The 23296-nt window shown below is 37.1% G+C and overlaps 1 protein-coding gene across 1 annotated transcript in view; it reads right to left on the bottom strand.

The window, feature by feature from the left end:
- The window catches only part of Plcxd3 (phosphatidylinositol specific phospholipase C X domain containing 3), a 61535-nt gene extending 57702 nt beyond the window's left edge, over positions 1-3833 (bottom strand). Inside the window, exons 1-2 of the mRNA XM_051182685.1 lie at positions 3746-3833; positions 508-1216 (exon numbers count right to left, since the gene is read on the bottom strand). Coding sequence (XP_051038642.1) covers positions 508-1216; positions 3746-3833 — 797 coding nt within the window. The remainder of the gene's footprint in view (positions 1-507; positions 1217-3745) is intronic.
- Between the last annotated feature and the right edge of the window lie 19463 nt (positions 3834-23296).

Here is a 23296-nt window from a genome sequence, read left to right as displayed (position 1 = left end):
TACATGCAGTACTACACAGGTTCATAATCAAAGGACTAGCCTTGCCACTGGACTCAGAATATATATTATTATACATAGATATGTATCACAGAAGAATATATGAACTATATAATAAATTTATGTAAACATATATTTAATATATATTAAAGTTCTATGAATATGATCTTATTTGGGAAAAGGGTACTTACAGAACTTATCAAGTTCAAATGAATTAATCAAGGCAGATCCTAATCCAGTACCATTTTATCCAAATAAGAAATGAGACATGAAAGAAAGACCATGTAAAGAAGTTGCCATTGGTGATGTATCTATAAACTAAGGGACAAGAACTGTCAGTCACTATCAGAACCTTGGGAAGAATATTATCTTAAGTCACTCAGTTGTGATACTGTGTTACCCTAGCAAACTAATGCACATTGGTAAGAATTTCAGCTTCATTATTTTTGTGTTGCATGAGTTGAGTTTAGACTACTAGACAATTCTGCTTGCTTTCTGAAGGGCACTTACCTTTCTGTGATTGTTTCTCTGAGGCCGCTTGCCACACCCTTGACCACAGTGCTTGCTTTGGGAGTCAGCACCACCTGAGATATAAAAAACGAGCCCTTCTTTCTTCTCTCAGTGATGGATGCCTGAAGAAACTGGATCAATTTCTCAGGGTCTGTTGTGTTTGCCCAGGGTGCTGGCATCATCTGCCCAGGCCAGAGAAAGGGCACTTCTAATGCCACTGGACTATGGTAGAAGACCAATACTTGATAGTCCTTCTCCCACAGGTACTTTAGACTCACTTCCTGGGCAAAAATGGCTGGGCACATTTTGTTTCCATAGATGTCTTTCAGCATTTGGACCAGTTTTTCATGGTGATATTTCTGCATGCCATAAAAATGGTTAAAGTCCAAGAATACTACCTCTTTGTGGTGGTCTGTGAGAAATGCATTGATCTCTTCAAGACCCTCATTGACTTTGGCACTGAATAAGCCATGAGCAAAATACAGTTCATTGTCTGGGTCTCTGGGCTTGGTGGAAATTCGGAGGTCAAAGTAGCGGATTCCAGCTCCTAGCTGACCAGTGAAACTCATTGTTTGAGTGGCTAACCATTTCCTCATCAGCTTCTTGGCTACAGTTCCAAACACAGACACAAAGTTTTGGACAGTTTCTGGTTGCTCAGGGCCTACTGGAGAGGCTTCATCAATGTAGAAGCTGAACGAATCGTGGGACCCTGAAAGAGCAACAAGACAGAATGTGGTTAATTTCCAGTCTTTCATACAACTAACTTCTTTCCTTTCTGAAAAGCACTCCCTCTCCCCTCTAATGAGTCAAAGGCACTACAATGAAATATTTACTAAATATCCATATGTTGTGAGCTCCTTTGAAAGACCTGGTGTAGGACAGAGAACATATTAGTTGATCAAAACTAATGGCAAAATAGTAAATAATTTCCTTCAAATCATTACTTCAAAATTCACATAATTATCGACTATGAACTAAACTTACCGAACCAGCGAGGATAGACTTTCTACCCCAGCAATCTAAGTAATGATTCATGAAGTGTGATGTACTGCACCTCATAAGTACTAGATATTTTGTCTTTAATTTTACCATCTGTGACAGTTAATCTTGTCAATGGACAGCATTTGAAAACCACCTCAGAGGATGTTTGTAGAGACAGTTGGCAGGTATGAGAGGGTCTACCCAGAATGTGGAATGTGGGCAGTAGCATGTCATAGTCTAGGGGCTCTAAACAGAGAGAGAGAGAGAGAGAGATACAGAGAGACACAGAGAGAGAGACAGAGAGAGAGAGAGAGAGAGAGAGAGAGAGAGAGAAAGAGAGAGAAGACTGCAGTATCAGCACTTTTGTCTGTTTTCTGACTGTGGATGCCAGGGACCAGCTTCTCTATATTCTTCCTGCCACAGCTGAGGCAGAGCTCACTCCTATTTCTTCATTGTCATTCACCCTTAAACTATGAGTCAAAATAAGCTCTCCATTCCTTAAGGTGCTTTTAGGAGGTATTTTTTGTTATAGCCGCAAGAAAACCAATACACCAGTTCTTTTTGTTCTAAGCCTACAGAGATTGTCTCAATGAACAAAGAAGTTCTATGTCCAGGGGGATAGAGTGTGAATTCTTACCCCATACATTTAGGAAAGTAAAAGAGAGTTGATAAAATGGAAAAAGAAGTAAGAATATTAACTACACTCCTGACCTTGTACTTGGCCAGTTGTGGACTAAAATGAGTCCAAATGCATTTTACATACTGAATAAATAATGGAATTTCTTGTAAATTAATACAAAAAACTGTGCTTAAAATAATAACAGTAGGCCAATCAAAGATATTTTCTTTCATTATAAAAACTTCTCCATGGAATTGATTTGCCAATTTACAGTAATTCCTGCCATTAGATAACAAGAGGCATTTATTTAGTTATTTATTTGTGGAAGTTCTTAGTGTCAAGCAATTATAAATCCTGTGGCATGTTTATCATTTGCTTATAATTACAAAGTACCATTGACATGTGATCAGGACCAATAAAGAAAATGATCTCAAGATTGAATTTATCCTTCTAATCTTCCTTGTCATGATTACTGAATCACTGAAATGAAATTCATACATCCTGTTTGCTTTACACACAAGAAAAGGCAAATGGGTTTGCAATTGCAACAAGTTCTCTTTCACTTTCATGACCTTGTTCCTGAGCCATTGTTCCCCATCTGTCACTTAGCTTTCTCATGAGCTCCTTTTATTGTCTTGATTCTGACATAGGTCCCACAGAGAACTGATTGGTTTTGTAGATCTTTGAATTCTCCAAACTAACTTAGATACATATACACTCATGCACTCATGCACACTCGTGCACACACCCACACACATATGCACACAAACTCTCTAATTTAAATTTATGAAGGTAACATCTCAGGGCCTTTGTCAGTTAATCTACTTGACACATTCCTCCAGGAATGCAGTATTAATCCTCCTTGTATTCTTTAGATATACCTGTGTGCTCCATCTCCATGCCATAGACAGAAGTCAGAGAGCATTAAATTTGGATACTGTGGGATGTTCTGTGATAAAATATTTTGTAAATGTACTTTAATATTCAGAAAATTGTGATCTTAAAGGTTTAGAACAGAGAATGTCTCAGAGTTTTTAGATTGTTTTTTAAATAATAAAAGGTAATCCAAATGCCATGTTGAATTTATCCTCAAGCTGTGTGATTCATTTATCTTTAGTTGATGGTATGGGAAGAAAATGTCAGCCATTTCTGAGTAAATAATATTGGAAGTTTGCACCTGTCACTAGCATATTTTAATAGTTATTTAAATTTCTGAATATTGACTTATTAGTAGCTATTTATCTGATTCCTAATCTAAGTGAAGAAGCTGAACAACTGTGATAAATAGACACAGAGAAATGTATGAGTTAAGAAAAATTATAATTTGACACTAGACACGCCTACCCATGGAGGACCATCATGAGTCACTGCATGCCGGATCTTTGACCCCCCCATCGCCAGGCCTCTGCTAGAGATGAGTCTGGGACCAGTTCAGGTTTAATACCCCCCACACCCTTCCCTGGGAACTTCCTGGATTGGCCCCAAATATCATCCCCCCCCTACCCCGTGTCCTGTCCCCAAGGAGAGCACTCCTGGTGCTCTAATACACTCCTCCCCCCCCCACACGAAAATCCTGCCCTCCCCCACCATGTGCCATGCCCTCCCCCACCATTTGCCATACCCTGCCCAATGTCTCACCATTCTGTTTGAGTACTGGAATAGAGGGAAGATCCAACAATCCCTCCACCTTCGGGGAACTTCCTGGAGCTTCTCTGAGCACACCCATCTACCCATGCTGGACCACCTTGAATGCCAGCCTGCCTGATCTCTGACCCCCATTGCTGGTCCTTTGCCAGAGTTCCGGGCTCTGGTCAAAGATTTGCCTATACCTGCGGGACCATTCTGAGTCCCTGCCTGCTGGATCTTTGACCCCCTTTGCCGGGCATCTGCTAGAGGACTTCTGCTGGTGCCTGATCTTTGACCTCCATCACTGGGCACCTGCCTGAGAAGAGACCTCCTCGAGAGCTTGGGCCACCCAGAGCTACAGCCATCAAACTTCTGACACACCTAAGCCCACTGGGGGAGTAGCATAGAGAGAGAGAGAGAGAGAGAGAGAGAGAGAGAGAGAGAGAGAGAGACCCCACCTGCACCCACTGGAAGAAAGGATGGAAAGACAGCAATACAAGAAAACACTTAACAATAGAAAGTCAAGCATGACACCACCAGAATCTAGGGACTCTACACCAACTACACCTGAACACAACAAAGCAGATGAAGCAGAAGAGAATGACTTAAAAATATCTCCATAAAAATGATAGAGGCCTTCTAGGACAATGTGAGAAAATTTGTTAAAGAAATGGAAAAAAAGACAAAAAATTGAAAGAAATTTACAAATTTCTTAAAGAAAATATGGAGAGCCAAGAAAAAAAAAAAAAAAAAACAACTAAACAGCTGAAGGAAATAGTTCAAGTCTTGAAAACTGAAATAGAGACAATAAAGAAAACACAAACTGAAGGAATGCTGGAAATAAAAAACTGGGAAATGATCAGGAACTACAGACACAGCATAACCAACAGAATACAACAGATAGAGGAAAGGATCTCAGGCGCTGAAGATAAACTAGAGGAAATAGACTCATCGACCAAAGAAAATCATAAATTCACCAAATCATTAACAGGAAACATCCAGGAAATGTAGGAATCCATGAAAAGGCCAAACATAAGAATAATACTCATAGAGGAAGGTGAAGAAGCCCAGATATAAACTGCTGTAAACATATTTTTAAAAAAAATCATTGAAGAAAACTTTCCCAATCTGAAGAAGAGCATGCCCATGAAAGTACAATTATACCGAACACCAAATAGACTGGACCAAACAAAGAAGGCCCCCTCAACACATAATAATCAAAACACCTAACATACAGAATAAAGAGAGAATATTAAAAGCAGTGAAGCAAAAAGGTCAGGTAACATATAAAGGCAGACCTAACAAAATTGCACCTGACTTCCCATAGAAAGTCTCAAGGCCAGAAGGTCCTGGATAGATGTTTTACAATTACTAAGAGTCTACAAATGCCAGCCCAGGCTACTATACCCAGCAAAACGCTCAATCACTATAGAAGGAGAAAACAAGATATTTAATGACAAAGCCAGATTTTCACAAAACATATCTACAAATCGAGCCCTACAGAAAGTATGGGAAGGAAAACTCCAACCCAAGGAAGTTAAATACACTCACAAAGATGTTGGCAATACATAATCCCACTTTACCAAAAAGAAAAAAGAAAATGCAGGGCAAATACATTCACAATACACACTGCCAACAACAAATCTAAAATAAACAAACATTAACAATCAATGTTCCTTTTTTTTTCCTTCAACATTAATGGTCTTAACTCACCTATAAAAAGACACAGGCTAACAGAATGGATATAAAGAACCCATCCTTCTGCTGCATACAAGAAATACATCTAAGCTTCAAAGACAGACATTACCTCAGGATTAAGTGTTGGGAAAAGATCTTCCAATCAAATGGATCAAAGAAGCAAGCGGGTATAGCTATCCTAATATGTAACAGGTTAGATTTCAAACCAAAATCAATCAAAAGAGATGAGGAAGGTTATTTCATATTCATCACAGGAGAAGTCTATCAGTACAAAGTCTCAATTCTGAACACCCATGTCCCAGATACATTGGCACCAACATTCATAAAAGAAAAGCTACTAAAACTCAAAGCTCACATAAAACCACATGCACTCATGGTGGGAGACTTCAACACCCCACTCTCACTACTACACAGGACCACCCAACAGAAACTTAACAAAGAAACAAAAGAACTAACAGAAGTTATGTCCAAATTGGTTTTAACAGACATCTATAGAACATTCCCTCCAAACACAAAAGAATATAACTTTTTCTTAGCTCCACATGGAACCTTCTCTAAAACTGACCAAATACAATAAACTTCGACATATACAAAAAAAAAAAAAAAAAAAAAAAACAAAGAAACAAAACAAAACAAAAAATAGAGTAGTCACCTGTATCGTATCAGACCACCATGCTTTAAAGTTAGAATTCAACAACACTAATTGCAAAAACCCTAAAAACTCATGGAAACTGAACAATGAGCAATTTTACCATTCCTGGGTCAAGGAAGAAATAAAGATAGAAATTAAAGATTTCCTAGAATTCAGCAAAAATGAAGATAGATACTTGCACATATCACATACTTTGAAAGCAATGCTAAGGGGAAAGTTCATTGCACTAAGTGCCCAGATGAAGAAAATTGAGAATAGTTACATTAGAGAATTAACAGCACAACTAAATGCCTTAGAACAAAAAGAAGCAAACTCATCCTGAAGTTTTAGATGCCAAGAAATAAACAATTTGAGGGCTAAAATCAATAAAGTGGAAACTAGGAAAACAATACAAAGAATTCAATACCAATTCATGATAAAGGTCTTAGAGAGATCAGGAATGAGAGGAACATACCTAAACATAATAAAAACAATATACAATAAACCAACAGCCAACATCAAACTAAATGGAGAGAAGCTTGAGACGATTCCTCTAAAATCAGGAACAAGACAAGACTGCCCACTCTCTCCATATCTCTTCAATATTGTACTTGAAGTTCTAGCTAAAGCAATAAGACAACAAAAGGAGATCAAGGGGGATATCAGTACAATTGGAAAGGAAGAAGTCAAACTGTCTCTATTTGCAGATGATATGATAGTTTATATAAGTGACTTAAAAAAACTCTGCCAGGGAACTCCTACAGCTGATAAACACCTTCAGCAAAGTAGCAGGATACAAGTTATACTCAAAAAAATCAGTTGCCCTACTATATACAGATGACAAAGGGGAAGAGAAAAAAATCAGAGAAACATCACCCTTTACAATAGCCACAAACAACATAAAGTATCTTGGAGTAACACATACCTAACAATGGAAGACCTATATAATAAGAATTTTGTGTTTTAAAGAAAGTAATTAAAGAAGATACTAGAAAATGGAAAGATCTCCCATGCTCCTGGATAGGTAGGATCAACATAGTAAAAAGGGCAATCTTGCCAAACGCAATCTACAGATTCAATGTAATCCCCATTAAAATCCCAGCACAATTCTTCACTGACCTTGAAAACATAATAATCAGCTTTATATGGAAAAATGAAATACCCAGGATATCCAAAACAACACTGTACAATAACGGAACTTCGGGTGACATCATATCCCTGACTTTTAGCTCTACTACAGAGCAATACTCCTGAAAAGAGCCTGGGTATTGGTGCAAAAATAGACAAGTAGACCAATGGAATTGAATAAAAAATCCAGACATTCACCCACACACTTATGAACACATGATTTTTGACTAAATAGCTTACAATGGGAGGAGCAAGGCATCTTCAAAAAATGGTGCTGGCACAACTGGATCATGGTGTGTAGAAGACTACAGATAGACCCATGTCTATCGCCATGCACAAAACTCAAATCCAAATGGATCAAAGACCTCAACATAAATCCAGCCACACTGAACCTCTTAGAAGAGAAAGTGGGAGGTACCCTTGAACAAATTTGTACAAGAGACAGCTTCCTGAACATAAAACCAGTAGTACAGACACAGATCAAAAATTAATAAATGGGACCTCTCCAAACTGAGAAGCTTCTGTAAGGCAAAGAACACAGTTGACAAGACCAAATGACAGCCCACAGACTGTGAAAATTCAGCAATCCTACATCTGATAGAGGGCTGATCTCCAAAATATACAAAGAACTCAAGAAAGTAGTCAAGAAAACACCAAATAACCCTATTAAAAAGTGGGGTACAGAACTGAAGAAAGAATTCTCAATAGAGGAAATCAAAAAGGCTGAAAGACACTTAAGAAAGTGCTCAACATCCTTAGCTATCAGGGAAGTGCAAATCAAAATAACTTTGGGATACCATCTCACTATTGCCAGAATGGCTGAAATTAGAAACACCAATGACAACTTATGCTGAAGAGGATGTGGAGAAATACGAATACTCTTCCACTGCTGGTGGGAATGCAAACTTGTACAACCACTTTTGAAATCTGGATGATGTTCCTCAGGAAAATGGGAATCAGTCTACCAGAAGACCCAGCGATCTCCCTCTTAGGCATATACCCAAATGATCCACATCCATGCAACAAAGACATTTGCTCAACTATGTTATAGCAGCATTATTTGCAATAGCAAGTACCTGGAAGCAACCTAGATGCCCCTCAACTGAAGAATGGATAAAGAAGATGTGCACATTTACACAATAAAATACTACTCTGGGGAAAACAAAAACAAAAACACAATGGAATATTGAAATTCTCAGACGTGGATGAAACGTGAAGAAACCATCCTGAACGAGGTAACTGCATCACAAAAAGAGGAACATGGTATGTACTCGCACATATATGAATTTTAGACATAGGGCAAAGGATCACCAGCATATAATTCACACTGCCAGATAAACTAGGATACAAGGAGGATTGTATCCGATTCATATAAAGTCCCTCATAGAAGGGGAAAGTGAGAAGATCTTCTGAGCATATGGGGAGTGTGTGTGTGGGGGGGGGGGGGAGTGAGTGAAGAGGGAACTAGGAGAAAGAGAAAGGGAGGTGAGGAACGCACATGGGACTAGGAAGATTGAGTCAGGGGAGGAATAGAGGAGAGAGAGAGAGAGAGAGAGAGAGAGAGAGAGAGAGAGAGAGAGAGAGAGAGAGAGAATAAAAGAGGGAGCCATTATAGGTTTGAAGAGGACACTGAACCTAGAGTAATGTCCAGAGACCTACAAGACTGACCCCAAGTAACAATTTGAGCAACAGTGGAAAGGCTAGAATAAATGCCCTCTCTGATAATGAGATCGACAACTAACGTATCCACCATCATAGAGCACTCATCTAGTAGCTGATGGAAACAGAAGCAAACACCCACAACACTGAGCTGAACTAGAATCCAGATGAAGAGGGAGAGGACAAGACCAGGCTACAGAAACACAGAGACAGCTGACTTGAACAAGGAGGAGCTAATGGGCCCCCAGACTGATAGCTGACCCCCTGAACATGGATCTCAGCTAGAAGGCCTGGGGTCTAAGGGACCTCAGACAGTGGAACCAGGATGTATCCCTGGTATATTAAAGGTCTTTGTGGTCACATCCCTCATGGAGGGATGCTCCCTTAACCTAGAGACAGGAGAGAAGGCCTAGTCTCCACTCCAAATGACTTGAAAGATTTAGATGACCCCTCCTGGAAGGCATCACCCTACATATGGAAGGAATGGGTGGAAGAGAGGGAAAGAGGGAGCGAGAGGGAACTGGGATGATATGTAAAATAAAAATAAAAATAAAAAATTCAAAAAAATAAGAAAATTATGATTCAATGAATTAAGATCAAAATAGTTAAATAATCATGTACATCCTGAAAAGGTTTCTCATACAGTAAACAGGGTAGAAATATTGGACACTTCTCTGAGCTTATAAAAGATATTTATTAGAATCAGGCAGAATTAGAGACAAATATACTTAGATTTCTTATTCTATAAATAAGGTTTTGCATTTTTTTCTATTTTTAAACTTTTCATTAGTGTTTCTTAGTTATACATAATAATATGTTTCATTTTATTTTGACATTTTGACACATGTATACAGTGTATTTGATCATGCCTATTCTTCTTTCTTACCCCTTACTCTTGCATATACCTCCTTTTTCCCTATTTAGTCTTCCGATGTCATGATCTTCCTCTTTCCTTTCATACATTTTTAATGTGTGTGCCCCTTTGAATTTAATCCCAGCTGCTTATAGCATCATAAGTAAAGATTATCCACAGGATAATGTACACCTTACTAGATGCTACAGGATAGGAAGATGCCTCCACTTCCCCAAATAACCATTAACTGCATTTCTATCCCCAGGGAAGTTATTGCCCTATTATATCATTCTTCTTCACGACTTCTCAATTATGGCTTTAGTTTCACCTTTCTATGATATACTACATAGTAAATATCGTTTAATATGAAAATAATCAGTTTTGAAACTCAAGTGAAAATAAAAATGCTTTTAAGGTTATGTTATTTGTTGGCCTTCAAGGAAAGTATATCATTGGGGTGAAAAGAAGAGAACATTAACGGCAAAAAAGTTAAAATTCTTCTGAAAGAAATAATTGATGCCTCTGCCAATATTCCTTTTTAAGGTAGGTGACTCCGTGGCTCGTAAAAAGTAACTGTTGGGGATGGTGTTCTGAAGGCATTATTTGGGAAAATGTTGCACCAGTTTATACAAAGGACAGTCTAGGCAATGGTGTGGGGGTATATAACCCAACGAGGGAGAAATCCAAAGGAAATAGGTTAATGACTTTAAATCCTATTTAGAATGATCTTTCTTAATGTCAGCTTTTCCACTAAGATCCTTTCTATTGGTTTGACCTTAAAAATAGAAGCCATACTTTATGACCACTAAAAAAGAGACAGAAAATGGCCTTTCCTTTTCTCTTTTAAACTAGAAATCTCTCCTCTTTTGCCAATCTTCTGCAGTATGTGATCTAATTTTTTTTGTTCTGTGCTGACTTTGTGTTCCTGGACTCTTGACATCTCTCAAGCTCTCCCTCTAACTAACATCCTGAACCTAAATGAATCCTCACTGTTTGGTGCTGGCTTCATCCTGTCTTCTTAGCAAAGGACTGGCACCTCTTACATATAAATGCAGACTTATCCAAATACCTAACCCTAATAATTTTATTCTAAGAGGCTATTCTTTCATATCTTTTAAATTTGACAGTTCATTAATTTCACCACCATTTGACAACTACGTTTCTTACTCAGGCAACATGGTCTAACACTTCTTAGGTAGCCCTTAAGGCTCTTAAGCTAAATTTTATGCTTTGTTCCTTTGAATATAGCCATTTAATGTTCTGTCTTTTTCTTGAAGCATTTCCTTAGTTATGTCCTGCAAATTTTTCTTTGTGGTATATTCTTTGGTATACCCTGGGTAATTTATATGTGTTTTATTTTCTGAATATGTATATATCACCAAATAAATGTTCATTCTTATTTTTATTTTGTCTTAATTTAAGTCAGGGAACATTCATACCATGTATTACCTTATGAGAGATAGGATGTTTTCATGTAGCCCAGGATAGCCTGGAGCTCCCTGTATGTCTCTCATGCTGACACTGGGATTATAGGAGTTCACAATCATACCCAGATTATACTTTTTGACTTTAATATGTAGTCATCTTTATTTTATTTTATTTGGTGACTTCTCATGTGAAGTTGGGAAGAATGTTTATTCTATCATAACTGAGTGTACTTTAAATGTTTATTAGGTTGATTTGGTGGATGATTTTGTTCAAATCTTTCATATTCCTATAAATTTTTTATTTTTAATTACTGAGAAAGGAGTTTTAAAATCAACCACATGATTTATTATTATTAGTAGTAGTAGTATTATTTTGATCAATAAGAATGGACTTCATTTGCTCATGTATTTGAATACTTAGTCAACAGGAGTGGCAATACTTGAGAAGGATTAGGAGTTGTGACCTTGTTGAAAGTAGTGTGTCACTGGGTATGGGTTTTGCAGCTTCAGAAGCCCAAGACACGTCCAGAGGCCCACTCTTCCTGTTGCCTGTGGATGCTGATGTAGAACTCTCAGCTCCTCAGGTGCCATGTCTGCCTGAGTGCTGCCATGCTTCCCACCATGCTAATAAAGGACTAAACCTCTGAAACTGTAAGCCAGCCCCCCCCCAAATGCTTTCCTTTATAAGAATTCATGCTGTCTATTCATAGCAATAGCAAATTGACTAGGACAGCCTTTTTTGTTTGTTTTGCTTTCTAGATTCTGAAGCTTTGTTTATCGACTCATAAGCATGTATAAGTTAAATGTATCTTCCAAATGAATTAATCTGTCCAACATGCCTCCTCCTTATTTCCCTTGATTATATCCCTACAACTAGATGTTAGGTAAGCATAGCAGTTTGATGTTTCATTTTAGCATCATCATGTCTTTATTATGTATGGGAATTTCTGGCATATAACACTCCCTTGAGAATTGGTTCTGTAGGTTCTGTATACCCAAACAGTGTCTGTCCTTGAATGGGATTGCCTCAGTGAGACAAATGAGTTATTCTGCTTCCTTTTTACTACTGACTCATCTGTTCCTCATTCCTATTTTTAATCTGTTCCTCATTCCTATTTTTAATCTGTTTCTGTCTTTCTTTGGATTAATTAAGTTTCTTAATATTCCAGTTTATCTCCTGACTTATTGGACTTTAGTATTAATATCTTATTAATGTTTAATTTCTGGGTATGATCAGCAAAATATACATATGATGATTAAAAATATCAGTTAAGAGGTTCATTTTATATTTGAAACAAAGCTTATAAGAAAAAAATAAGTAAGTATTCTATAATCTTAAGTAAATTAACTTTCTATTGTCTAACTGTACATGAAGATTGATTTTTTGACATAAGAAGGTGGGCTTATTTTCTTGACCATTTTCTGGGACAGAACAAAGTGGTTGGTTGGTATTTCTTTCATGCTCCATGAGAAATGGAATCTGGAATGAAGTTTCCCTTTTGTCTTTCCAACATGTAAGTCAAAATCCTAACTTCATTTCTTCATGTGTGGTGAAGCCCCTTTAGCAATCATGGTGTACTGTCTCTCCCTGACTCACAGTTCATCTGTCTACAACAATTTCTAATTGTCACTGGGTGTTGGGTGCCGATACTCATACTTGATTACATTTATAAACTTCTTCTTCTATCATTATAAGAGATAATAGTCTGGTATTATAACTTAGTCTCTACCTAAAACTTTCCATATATACACACACTTGATTTTAAACTAGAGTAAACCTTAAAAAATAAAAGAAAGCATAATGAAAATGTACCTTTCAAATCTCTGGGCTCATTCCAACATCCAGCTGTAGAGACAAAAATAGTTTATCTATATAAATTCGTCAAAGTGTTTTGCACAGGAAATATTACGGAAGTGAAATAACTACTCTATTAACAATCATTTTTACATGTTAGCACACACTAGGCCACTTTACATAGCATCATCAGGCCTTCTTCTTTTTACTGAATTTGACTGGACCATGTCAGAAGATCAGTTGGTGAAGACTAGTCTGTCTCTCTTATCAACTCTGGTCCCTTCTCTTACTGTGACAAGATTATGAGTACTGAGGCCTATACGAAAGCTTAGGAATATTGCAGTGACTGTGAAAGACAGTCTTCCGGTCACCTCTGTGTCTTCATCACTACTTCTTGTGGCAGAGCCTGGTAGGCACATAGCTAATACCTCCAAAACAAAATTAAAAAAAAAAAAATCAAGCAGTTCTGCTCAGCCATTCTGAGGCACTTGTCACTGGTATACTTCTTAGAATATTTAACTTTTCCCTAGTTTCTTCTCTTTTTGCCATTGTTCCCTCGCTATCTCCTTCATTTTCTCTTGTTCTTCCATATCCTAATTGAAAGCATATCCAAGCTATGACCTTAAGTTTTTTAATTCCTTTTGGTGATCTTAGCCATTTTCTAGTTTCTTTGTCTTTTTAGGGATGTGTCAAAAATCAACACCATCGATTTTGGTCTCAATTCAGGACCTCCCCCCATTTTCAAGGAAAGTAGATTTCATTGCTTTATTTATATCTTGGAATTAAATGTTTCAAACAGAGCTAAGTGTGCTTCTGGACGTGCCCTTCCCTATGTCCACCTGCATATACAATTATCTCATCAAGTTCTGTCTTTTCCTAGAGTTTGCCTGAAATTTATTTATTTATTTATTTATTTATTTATTTTACTGTTCCTTAAGGCACCCAGTCTTCAAGTTACACAGTTTTGAACTAATTACTATTTTAAAATAAGTACCCTTTCTCAGAGCTGTTCCTTTGTTTTCATCCCAGGATGAACAGCCTGGTTTCTTGTGTGAATCAATAAAATAGCTCTGAGTACTACCTTGAGATTAGCAGGTCCACAATCATCCCTGTTGTCACACTTTAGACTTCCTCCTCAAAAGTTAGTCTGCCTCAGTCTCCAAAATGGATTTAATCCAAAAGAAAAATGTACATGGTTCAAGACCTCCAAAGTTCCCCTTGCTTTCCATCTTTTCACTAATAGACTTTGAGACCCAGTGATTTATTTACATTGTATCTATCTGCCCTCCTGAAACAGTTGGCTTTGATAATACCCTGCTCCCTGAGAATTCAGACATGCCATCACTGAAGGCTGGATTAATTTCTAGAGCCTTTCTGCCGAAGCTACTGTCCCTCAATGTTTCATTAATACCAGTCTCATTGCAGTGCTAAATAGCTTTCTTATTCCTTGATATATTCTCCTAAGTCCCTAAAAAGCACCCTCTCTGATGTTGCCTGCCTAAGAGAAGACTGAAGGACTCCCACCTCAGCATCTGCCCACTCAAGTCCTAACATCCCCAAAATCTACTTCTTTTATCAATGTAAAGATGGAGAAAAATTAATCATATTAGAAAACATATTACAAAATAATATTAATACTCAAATTACTTTTCTTCAGTGTAGAAGGCAATTGAGACTCTCTATTTGTGACTATGTGATGTTCAACCCCACAGGAAAAAAAATTAAAAGCCTTCAAAATTAATCAGTTGTTTCTCGCCTGACAGCCTATAATTTTCTCACTAATTTTTGTTTATCACACTTATTAAACCAATCAGTAGTTTGTGGTTTTGAAAGACTGTGACTAAAACCTTAAATGGGAACACTTATTTCTTATTTCTGATACATACTTTTGATTTAATCCTCCAGTATATGTCTTAAATACAGTTTATTTTTGTCAACAAAGATAATGAACATGGATCTCACATCAAATACTTCTAGAATAAAAAAAAATTAAATGTCACAAAGTTGTAACGTAATGTGCACACTTTGTCTGACATAACAGGTACATGGGAAATGCATTTTAAAATATTAAACCCAACATATCTGATGAAATATGGAGGTGAATCATTTTGCAATGGAAAAGCCAGTATTATCATGCTTTAATTTCAATGTCTTTTTGGGAAAGTCTATAAGTTCATTTGTTTGAATCCTTCTTTAGCTCACACCAGAGACCTTAAGTTAAAAAGGTGGATTATCTTACTTTGGTATTTTAATACAGGGTTCCAGTTGCTAAATTTAGAAGTCCTGTTATACTGATGCCTCCCAGGAGTAAGGAGGCTCAATATTCATCAAGAATGCTTGCTGGATCCTTTGACTAAGTCAATAGATGAGCTCATGGCAAATCATTTAAGAACAACAGTTCCCAGTCAAGGGGCAGAAAATTGCCATCCTTGCTGCCAACTATCAATACTCCCATGCGTTTGAATTTCTCTTTCAAAATTGTCAACAGATCTATAAGAAAAGCAATAGAAAGACTCCACAAAATAGAACATTATTAAATTACTTCCAACTTCCTGCAAAACAGACATAGTGTACCTTTTCCTTTCCAGGGCAGCATGCCCACTGCTGGGCACTGCTCAGCATTACATCAAATAGACTCAACTTTTGCTGTGCAGGACACTGCTAAGCCAATAATTACACACCACAACCTCCTAACCCAGAATCACAATACTGGGGAAAGAGCTTTTACAAAGGGAAGATATTGGGACCTGAAAAAAAAATCTATATTGAATTACAAAGATCTAACAGCACTGTTTGCTAGATAGTTTGCTAGATAGCAACAAACCTCTGTGCTTGAGCCATTAGCAGCAGTGTTATTTACCCAAGGGTGATTTTGATTTAGGAGTGTTTGAACACCCAAGGAAATATTCTGGTTGTCATAATACAAATAGGATGTGTAGAGCATGCCAGTAGACATCCCATAATACCCCGGGGATCATCTATAATAAAGAACTATATGGTAGAAGATGTCAATAGTAACCAAGGAGAGACAGTTTGCTCTGTTGAGAGCCTTACAGGCAGATAATTTCCAGAGTCTACCAGTACTCTGAAATTGGCCCTCTCTTCCCACAATAGCCACCTATCCCTCCACATAGCGTATTGCAATACCCTTTCTATTGTGCTGTTCTACATGCAGTGCACACAGTAACAGGACAAGTAATCACTTTTGACTATGATTGGAAACCAATAAAATGCATAGTTTTGGGACTTAGTTCACCTAACTACTTGCTTTTTGTTGTTGTTTCTTGAGAATGACTTTTAATTGTTTTGGTTGATTTCCAAGTGAATGAATTTTTCAGGGTAAAATGAAACTATTAATCTCTATCTTGACTCCAGAAGATCCTATATATAGCACAAGTTTTGCTGGAGAATATTTACATACACCTTTTAAAAATTATTAAATCAATTGAGAACCTACTGGACACATGATACTGTAGTAGGTATTTGTGTATGTGGATATAAACAGGCAGGGATTGGGAGAAAGGCTAAAAAAGCAAAAATAGGTATGTAGAGGAAGGGTTGTTAATTTCATCAAGTGTTTCCAATGACCTGCTTCCTCCTCTGAAGAACTGAGCAGTTGATAAGTAATTACTGAACATCTGTTATATATCATGCATTAGGCGAAGCATTTAGAAATAAAACAGTATACAAGCATTATCTGGACCTTTTCTTATGGTATTCATATTAGAGTGAGGAGAAACAGGCAGGGAAATCACCATTATCACAGAGTATGATAAATGCTATGATGAATGACACATGACACCTTTAGATAAAACAGTAGTTCAGTCTTGAGCAGATTGTCTTCTGGTGGAGGAAATTACTAGCAAATGCAAAGGGTGAGCACAAAACTCCAAACACATGCAACCATTTAGACAATACTTCACCAATGTTAATGCACATCCGGTTCACTTGGGAGCTTGTTAAAATCTGACTAATTGGTCTTGGGTGAAGCATGAGATTTTGCACTTCTAAAAGCTCCCATTTTTACGAATGCCATGTTCTAGCCACCACTCTTGGAATAGTGAATTATCAAGATATTTCTTTCTAATCAGCTGCCTGTGAAATTATGTTCTCTCCTGAATCCTTTCTCTTGTACTTTCTCATTTCAGTATCTATCCTTGCAGGGACAGATATTTGCAAGCATACATAGACACACATCAACACAGATAATTGCATACACAGAGAGACATACACACACACATAGGAACAGAGTTACTACCGTGCACACATAAACATGCATACATGTTGATGTTCAGAATTTTGCATATGTGACCTGAGTTACATCTGTATGAGAGACTCCCAAGATTTGATGTTCATGACTTGGGTTATTTATTAAATACTGTGTCAAAAATAAGAACTTGGCTGATCACTGCCTACTAACCTTTATTTTGGTAAACTTTATGAGATCATTTCATGATACAACTGGCAGTGATTCTGTATCTCTTAATGGAGCAACTAAACTCAAGTCCATAAACCTCAGAACAAGGTGTGGTATGTATCACTCTTACCCTTGAGACCACCTAACTGCATTATCTTGCAAGAAATTTTATTTCCAGATTCAGAATGATCCCCCTTCCCAGATGCAATATGTCAGGAAGAAAGATGAATTAATGATGACTAAATAATAAGAAAGTGCAGGGTGACGAATTGTCTGTAAAAGAAATGCAAAAAAAAAAAAAAAAGAGAGAAGAAAATAGTGCACTTTTTTCAATAATTGGCCTTGGCAATTTTAACATAGCTCAAAGGAGAATTCAAGGGAATGATTTGGAAGAGAACATGAAAAGAGAACCACCCAATTCCTATGGCATTCTATTCTGTCCAAGCCTCCAAGATCCTAGAAAGGTTAAGAAGAATAGAATATCTGGATCTAAAAGAGATGTTGTTGTTGTTGTTTGTTCTTTTGGTTTTTGTTTGTTTTGTTTTTTCAATAAAACCATGGAAATCTGTTTTTCACAGCCAGGGCTGGTTTTGCCCCAGTATTGTTTGATGAAAGAGTATTTTCTGTAGTTTTGGTAGTGATTATCCAGGATCGGTGTTGTCCACCACTCTCTACAGCTCCAGTCACATTTGACTTCTTTCTCCTTCTTGAACATCTTAAGTTCATTCTCACTTAGTCTTGCCCTTGGGATCCCCATTGCATATTGAGCCTCATATTCAAGTCTTAAACTACTGTCTCCAAAGTGTCTAACTCGTCCAACTCTTTCTCTTTGTCTCTAAGACATGACCGAGTTGTGTTTTTTTTCTTAGCATTTATAGCTAACTCCAAGCTCAATTGTTTTATTTTAATATATTTTGTTTGTTTGTTTTTCAAGACATAGTTTCTCTGTAGCTTTGAAATCTGTCCTAGAGCTCATTCTGTAGTTGAGGCTGGCCTGAAACTCATAGAGATTGCCTGCCTCTACCTCTCAAGTGCTGGGATTAAAGGCATGTGCTGCCACTACCCAGCCCAAGCTTAAATCTTAATTGTTTATTTTCTATTACCCCCATAGACTGAATTCCATAAGAATAAGAATGGATTTATCTTACTTTATATTGCATTTCCCAACAAAGCCAGTGATTGGCATGGAAGAGACATCAAATAACTATTACATGAAATAGTATCTTTCCATTTCTGTAAATCTCAATGTTCTTATCTACAAATGGGACTGATAAAAAACTATTTATGATTATTATAAAACAAATTAACTGGGAAATACTAAGAATGGTTCACTAATAAAATAATTGAGAAGTATTAGCTTTCACTATCACTCTTGGTCAGTGTTTCTACCATTAACATGGAGCTCTAAGTTCTTGGCACATAAGTGGCTTTCACCAAGTATTAGCTAAAGGGAGGAGAGAATGCATATACACATTGCAGTAAAAGGCTATAAATGCCAGTGGCTGCAATAAAATTTTAGAATTATGCAAAGAAAATATCAGTACTGTTTCCAGAGTAGTTTGAATACATAGTTTGTTGCAAGCTCTTCTCTTTTTCATTCCTTAGATCACAGGTTGTTTTATTTATTTATTTTTTCTGTGCTAGGTGTCACAGTACCAAAGGTCTCCAGCTGGGAAAGGTTCTCCTTGTGCACATGTGGCTCCAGACTCACTGTGAGTGCTGGTTCCTCTAATGTCCAGAAATGTCATGAGCAGCTTCTCTCCACTCAAGACTCTGAAGGATTTTCAAGTACAGGGCTGCTTAATGCAGAACACCTCTTATCCAAACACTGCATTCTTGTGACAGGGAGCACCAACTGCCCATCATACTGAACTTATTGAAGGAAAAGCAGAGGAGGTTCAGCTTCCCATTTGGTGAACACACATGCTAAGGGAAAGAAATGCAGAGTTGTGTATTTACCAGGCAGACAGCCCAGGCTTCCTCATTCTTCCTAAGGTGTTAATTTTAATAGATTCTGATTTTTTAAAAAATGGCATATCTCCCACTCTCTTTTTCTCTTAAGCCCATCTGTTGCAGGCAGTACAGCGTTTGGGCTAACCTTGGATATTTGTAGCCAGAAGAGCAACTCTGATTGCCTAGACAGGATGTTTACTAAAGCTAAACCCACATCACTAAAACTACCTGTTCTCAATGAGACAAAACACAAAACATCCTATTGAGATTTTCCTTATAAAACCAAGCCTGGGAATATGTATACAGTCTAATTGTTAAATTCTTAGATTTGAGAGCCAGAAGGCCTCTGAAGTTCGGCTACTTATTTTTGTCTTACATATCCACCATTTTCTTTTATGAATAATAAAAACTTAAAATAACACACATTTTCCTTAATTATGTTTGTGCCACAGAATAACAAAAAAAAGGTTCTTTGAAATACAACCTTTGATTTGTCATGAGCCCATAAAACACAACTTCTTACCAACAGCTGTTTCTTTTTTGTTTATTTGTTTTTTTTTCTCCTTATTAAAAAAGTGTTTGAGGTTTGGGGAGTTTTCCTTTGCTTTCCTTCCTGTCTTCCATTCTATTCCCTTGTCCTTGAGATTGTAGATGTGGCTGTGTAATGAACATCATATCGTTCACTGTCTTTTTCTCCTATGCCACTCTTGCTCTCCAACTTTGCATCAGAATAATAATTAATCTCTCTCAGACAACTGCATACATGTACCACAGCTGGGTCTATCACAAGTTGATTCTGCCTTGAATCTACCTAGCATTGCCTTGATGCTAGAGGACATTTTGTCCCAACAATCTGCTATGACATGCAGACATCCTCAAAACACTCACTCTTAAATATATATGCTATAAATCATTGGGTAATTACTGCACTGGGGTTCCTCATATATTGCATTAATCATGGATGTTAACAGACAGGGAACACAACAAATGCATTAGATAATGTCTTCAGTGTTTTCCCACAGTGTTGCATTGTTTTCAAACAATCTAAATGACTGTAGTCTGTAACACATAACAGATAATACCTTAACAAACCCCTAGTTGGATTGCATTTTTGAGTTTCCTCTCATATGCATTGTATTGAAATAAACCTCTTCCTGTTTCTTAGTCACTTCACAGTGGTCTCATTTGTTAGCAGATTACAAACTCCTCCTCTTCTGCTATATTATATTACTCCTTGTCTCCTCATAGAGCTATGGGACTTCCTTAGGTAAAAGACAGGAGAACCTCGATATGGATTTTTGAATTGTAAAATGACAGTGACAATGAGGTCCTCTGTCATTTGCTCTCAATAATGTTCTTACCATATAGTCCACATGCCTTTTCAAAAATGAAAGCTCCCCTAAAACAGAGACATTTAGTTCTGCCTCACATTTATATTTATTCATCTTTACTATTGGTCCTTAGTCACTGTATCTAGTCATTTGAAGACATGTCTTAGAGTCCCCCAATGTCACAGAGTTTAACACTGTCTTTAGTAGTAAAAGACTTTAGAGCTAAGATAGATACAAACACATCTTATCAAATGTTCTTCTAAAGGAAGTCTTTCCTTCCTTTCTTTCCATCTTTCTTTTGACCTTCATTCATTCACTTTGTATACATGTGGAGGCCAAAGAACAGTTTTCTAGAGTCAATTTTCTTCTCATCCTGTGTGGGTTCTGTGGCTCAAACTCATATTCTCAGGCTTGGCAATAAGCACCTCACCCACGGGAGACATTTCTCTGGTCTACCCATCCATGTCTACCTCTCCCTGTACCTATCTCCATTCCTTTTTCTTTATCTCTTTCTGCCTCTGTCTGTCTGTCTGTCTGTCTGTCTGTCTCTCTCTCTCTCTCTCTCTCTCTCTCTCTCTCTCTCTCTCTCTCTCTCTCTCTCTCTCTCGCCTCTTTAGCTCTCTTTTTTCCCTGTCTTTAAGCTCATTTTCAGGCACAGGCCAAGCAAAGTAACAGGAAACATTTTGGAGATTTGTTTTGCTTTTTACTTTTTGTTTGTTTTTATGTTGAGACAGATTCTTGCTATGTCCCACTGGGCGTGCTTGTGCTCTAACTCACTAGACCAAAGCTTGGACTCACAGAGATCCTCCTGCTTCTGCCTACTGAGTTCTTGGATTAAAGCTGTGTTTCACCATTCCTGCTCTAGGAAATAATAGCACCAATGTTTGTTTTTATACTAAACTTCAACAAACCAGTTCAAATCAAGTGAATAAATACATATTTAACACCCGAAGTGTGAATAGAAGACGTACTAGAGTGGCATGCTGGGACCTGCTAAGGTGACATGCTAAGGTAAAAGGAGCCAGAATAAACAAGGCCGTCTCTGACCTCAGTAAACTCTTAAATGTTTTAAAAGCATAGTTGTGTTTTTATAAGGGACTTCAAATAAGAAGCTCTGCTAAATTCTGGTGGGAGACAAACATTTCACTTTTATATTATTCATTTCTAGCAGTCAATGGATTTACGCTGTAGGAAGTTTAATTTAGCTGGATTAGCTTCTTGCTGTAAATTTTTCCACTTCCATAATTAATTTGGGCGATAGTCATTGTCACAACTATGTGTTTAAAGAACTTTCAAATTCCTAGTGTAATTGTCAATTCTCAATATGGGGAAAAGGGTCTCTTTTTTATACTTTGCAATATGAAAAGTCATATTTATTTTTTAAAAGTCTCCTGCTTCAAGAGAAATACTTGAAAACATTTTAAAGTATTTATTTTAAAAGTATACATCTGGGCTACTCAAGAAACTAAGAAAAATCTCATGTTTTGTTTAGTTAAACCAAGTTCAGAATTTACTAGGGTAAGCTGTTCTTGAAGTTGAATATCCTGAGGACATTTATTGATTTAAGAACAATGGGCTTTGTATTTTTATAGGCACAGATGAGCAAGGCCCTGGATGGAGTACAATATTTACATGGAGTCATGGCCCTCTACGGTCCAAACAATAGCCTTATGCTTTATTACAGCTCAATCGACAGTGCCTACCTCAAAGGAAATTCTAAAACTTGTTTGTCTGCTTTGGTCAAGGCTTTACATTCATGTAAGCCTAGAAGATGATGGGGGAAAAAAAAGGACATTATCTGACTCTGGAAGGATTGTATTGCATTGGGGCCATATTATTTCTTAACCTAGACAATGATGATGAGTATGATTACTATATGACACTTACATTGTTGTATCTTTCTAATATCTTCATTTAAAAAGAAAAAAGGGTAATCTATAACACACAAAACAAAAAGTAGTCATTTTCAAATTTAAAAATATTTAGAATATTAGTAAGAAGTAACACATGACTCAAATGGAATTCCCCAAACCTATGTATGCATTTTCTATGGCTTTCAAAAGAATATTTCAATTTAAGAAATATAAAAATTTTATATTTCACAGAGAGGTGCATTGAGTCTAGTCACTGATTACAACATTTCCAAAAGACCTTGCCTGAGATCAACCAATACCATGGCCCTCTTTAGAATACCATCATAGGTCATATGCTTTGTTACAGCTTCTAATATAATATCTACCACAGGTCCAGGCTAGAAAATTCACAAATGGTTCTTTGCTCTTGATAGGACTTACTAACTTATTGATGAGTTTCATTGACTATTCTGTTCACACTGACCTTGATCACTACTGAGTTCTTAGAGCATTCACCAAGCATCTTAATCAGCTAGATGCTTAGTTACATTTTCCAATTCATGTTCACATAAATTACTTATTAAATGATATTCAAAATTTCCAAAGGAGAAATTCATCTTTAGTCATTGCCAAGCAATAACTGGTGGGAATGTTGCTATCTGCTTGAAACCTCACTTCTCAAATTTAAAGAATCAAGTCTTATGAAGTATATCCAGAGTTTCAGAAAAAAGCAGACTGTTCACCCAAGTTAGGGTAACCAAATAATGCTATTTATTACACAATCATGTGCATCAGGTATAAAGAACAAAGATAGTAGG

This window comes from Phodopus roborovskii, unplaced genomic scaffold (assembly GCF_943737965.1).
Source record: "Phodopus roborovskii unplaced genomic scaffold, PHOROB, whole genome shotgun sequence".
NCBI classification, from domain to species: Eukaryota; Metazoa; Chordata; class Mammalia; order Rodentia; family Cricetidae; genus Phodopus; species Phodopus roborovskii.
Note: the sequence above shows the minus strand (reverse complement) of the source record. Positions and strands in the feature narration are given on the sequence as shown.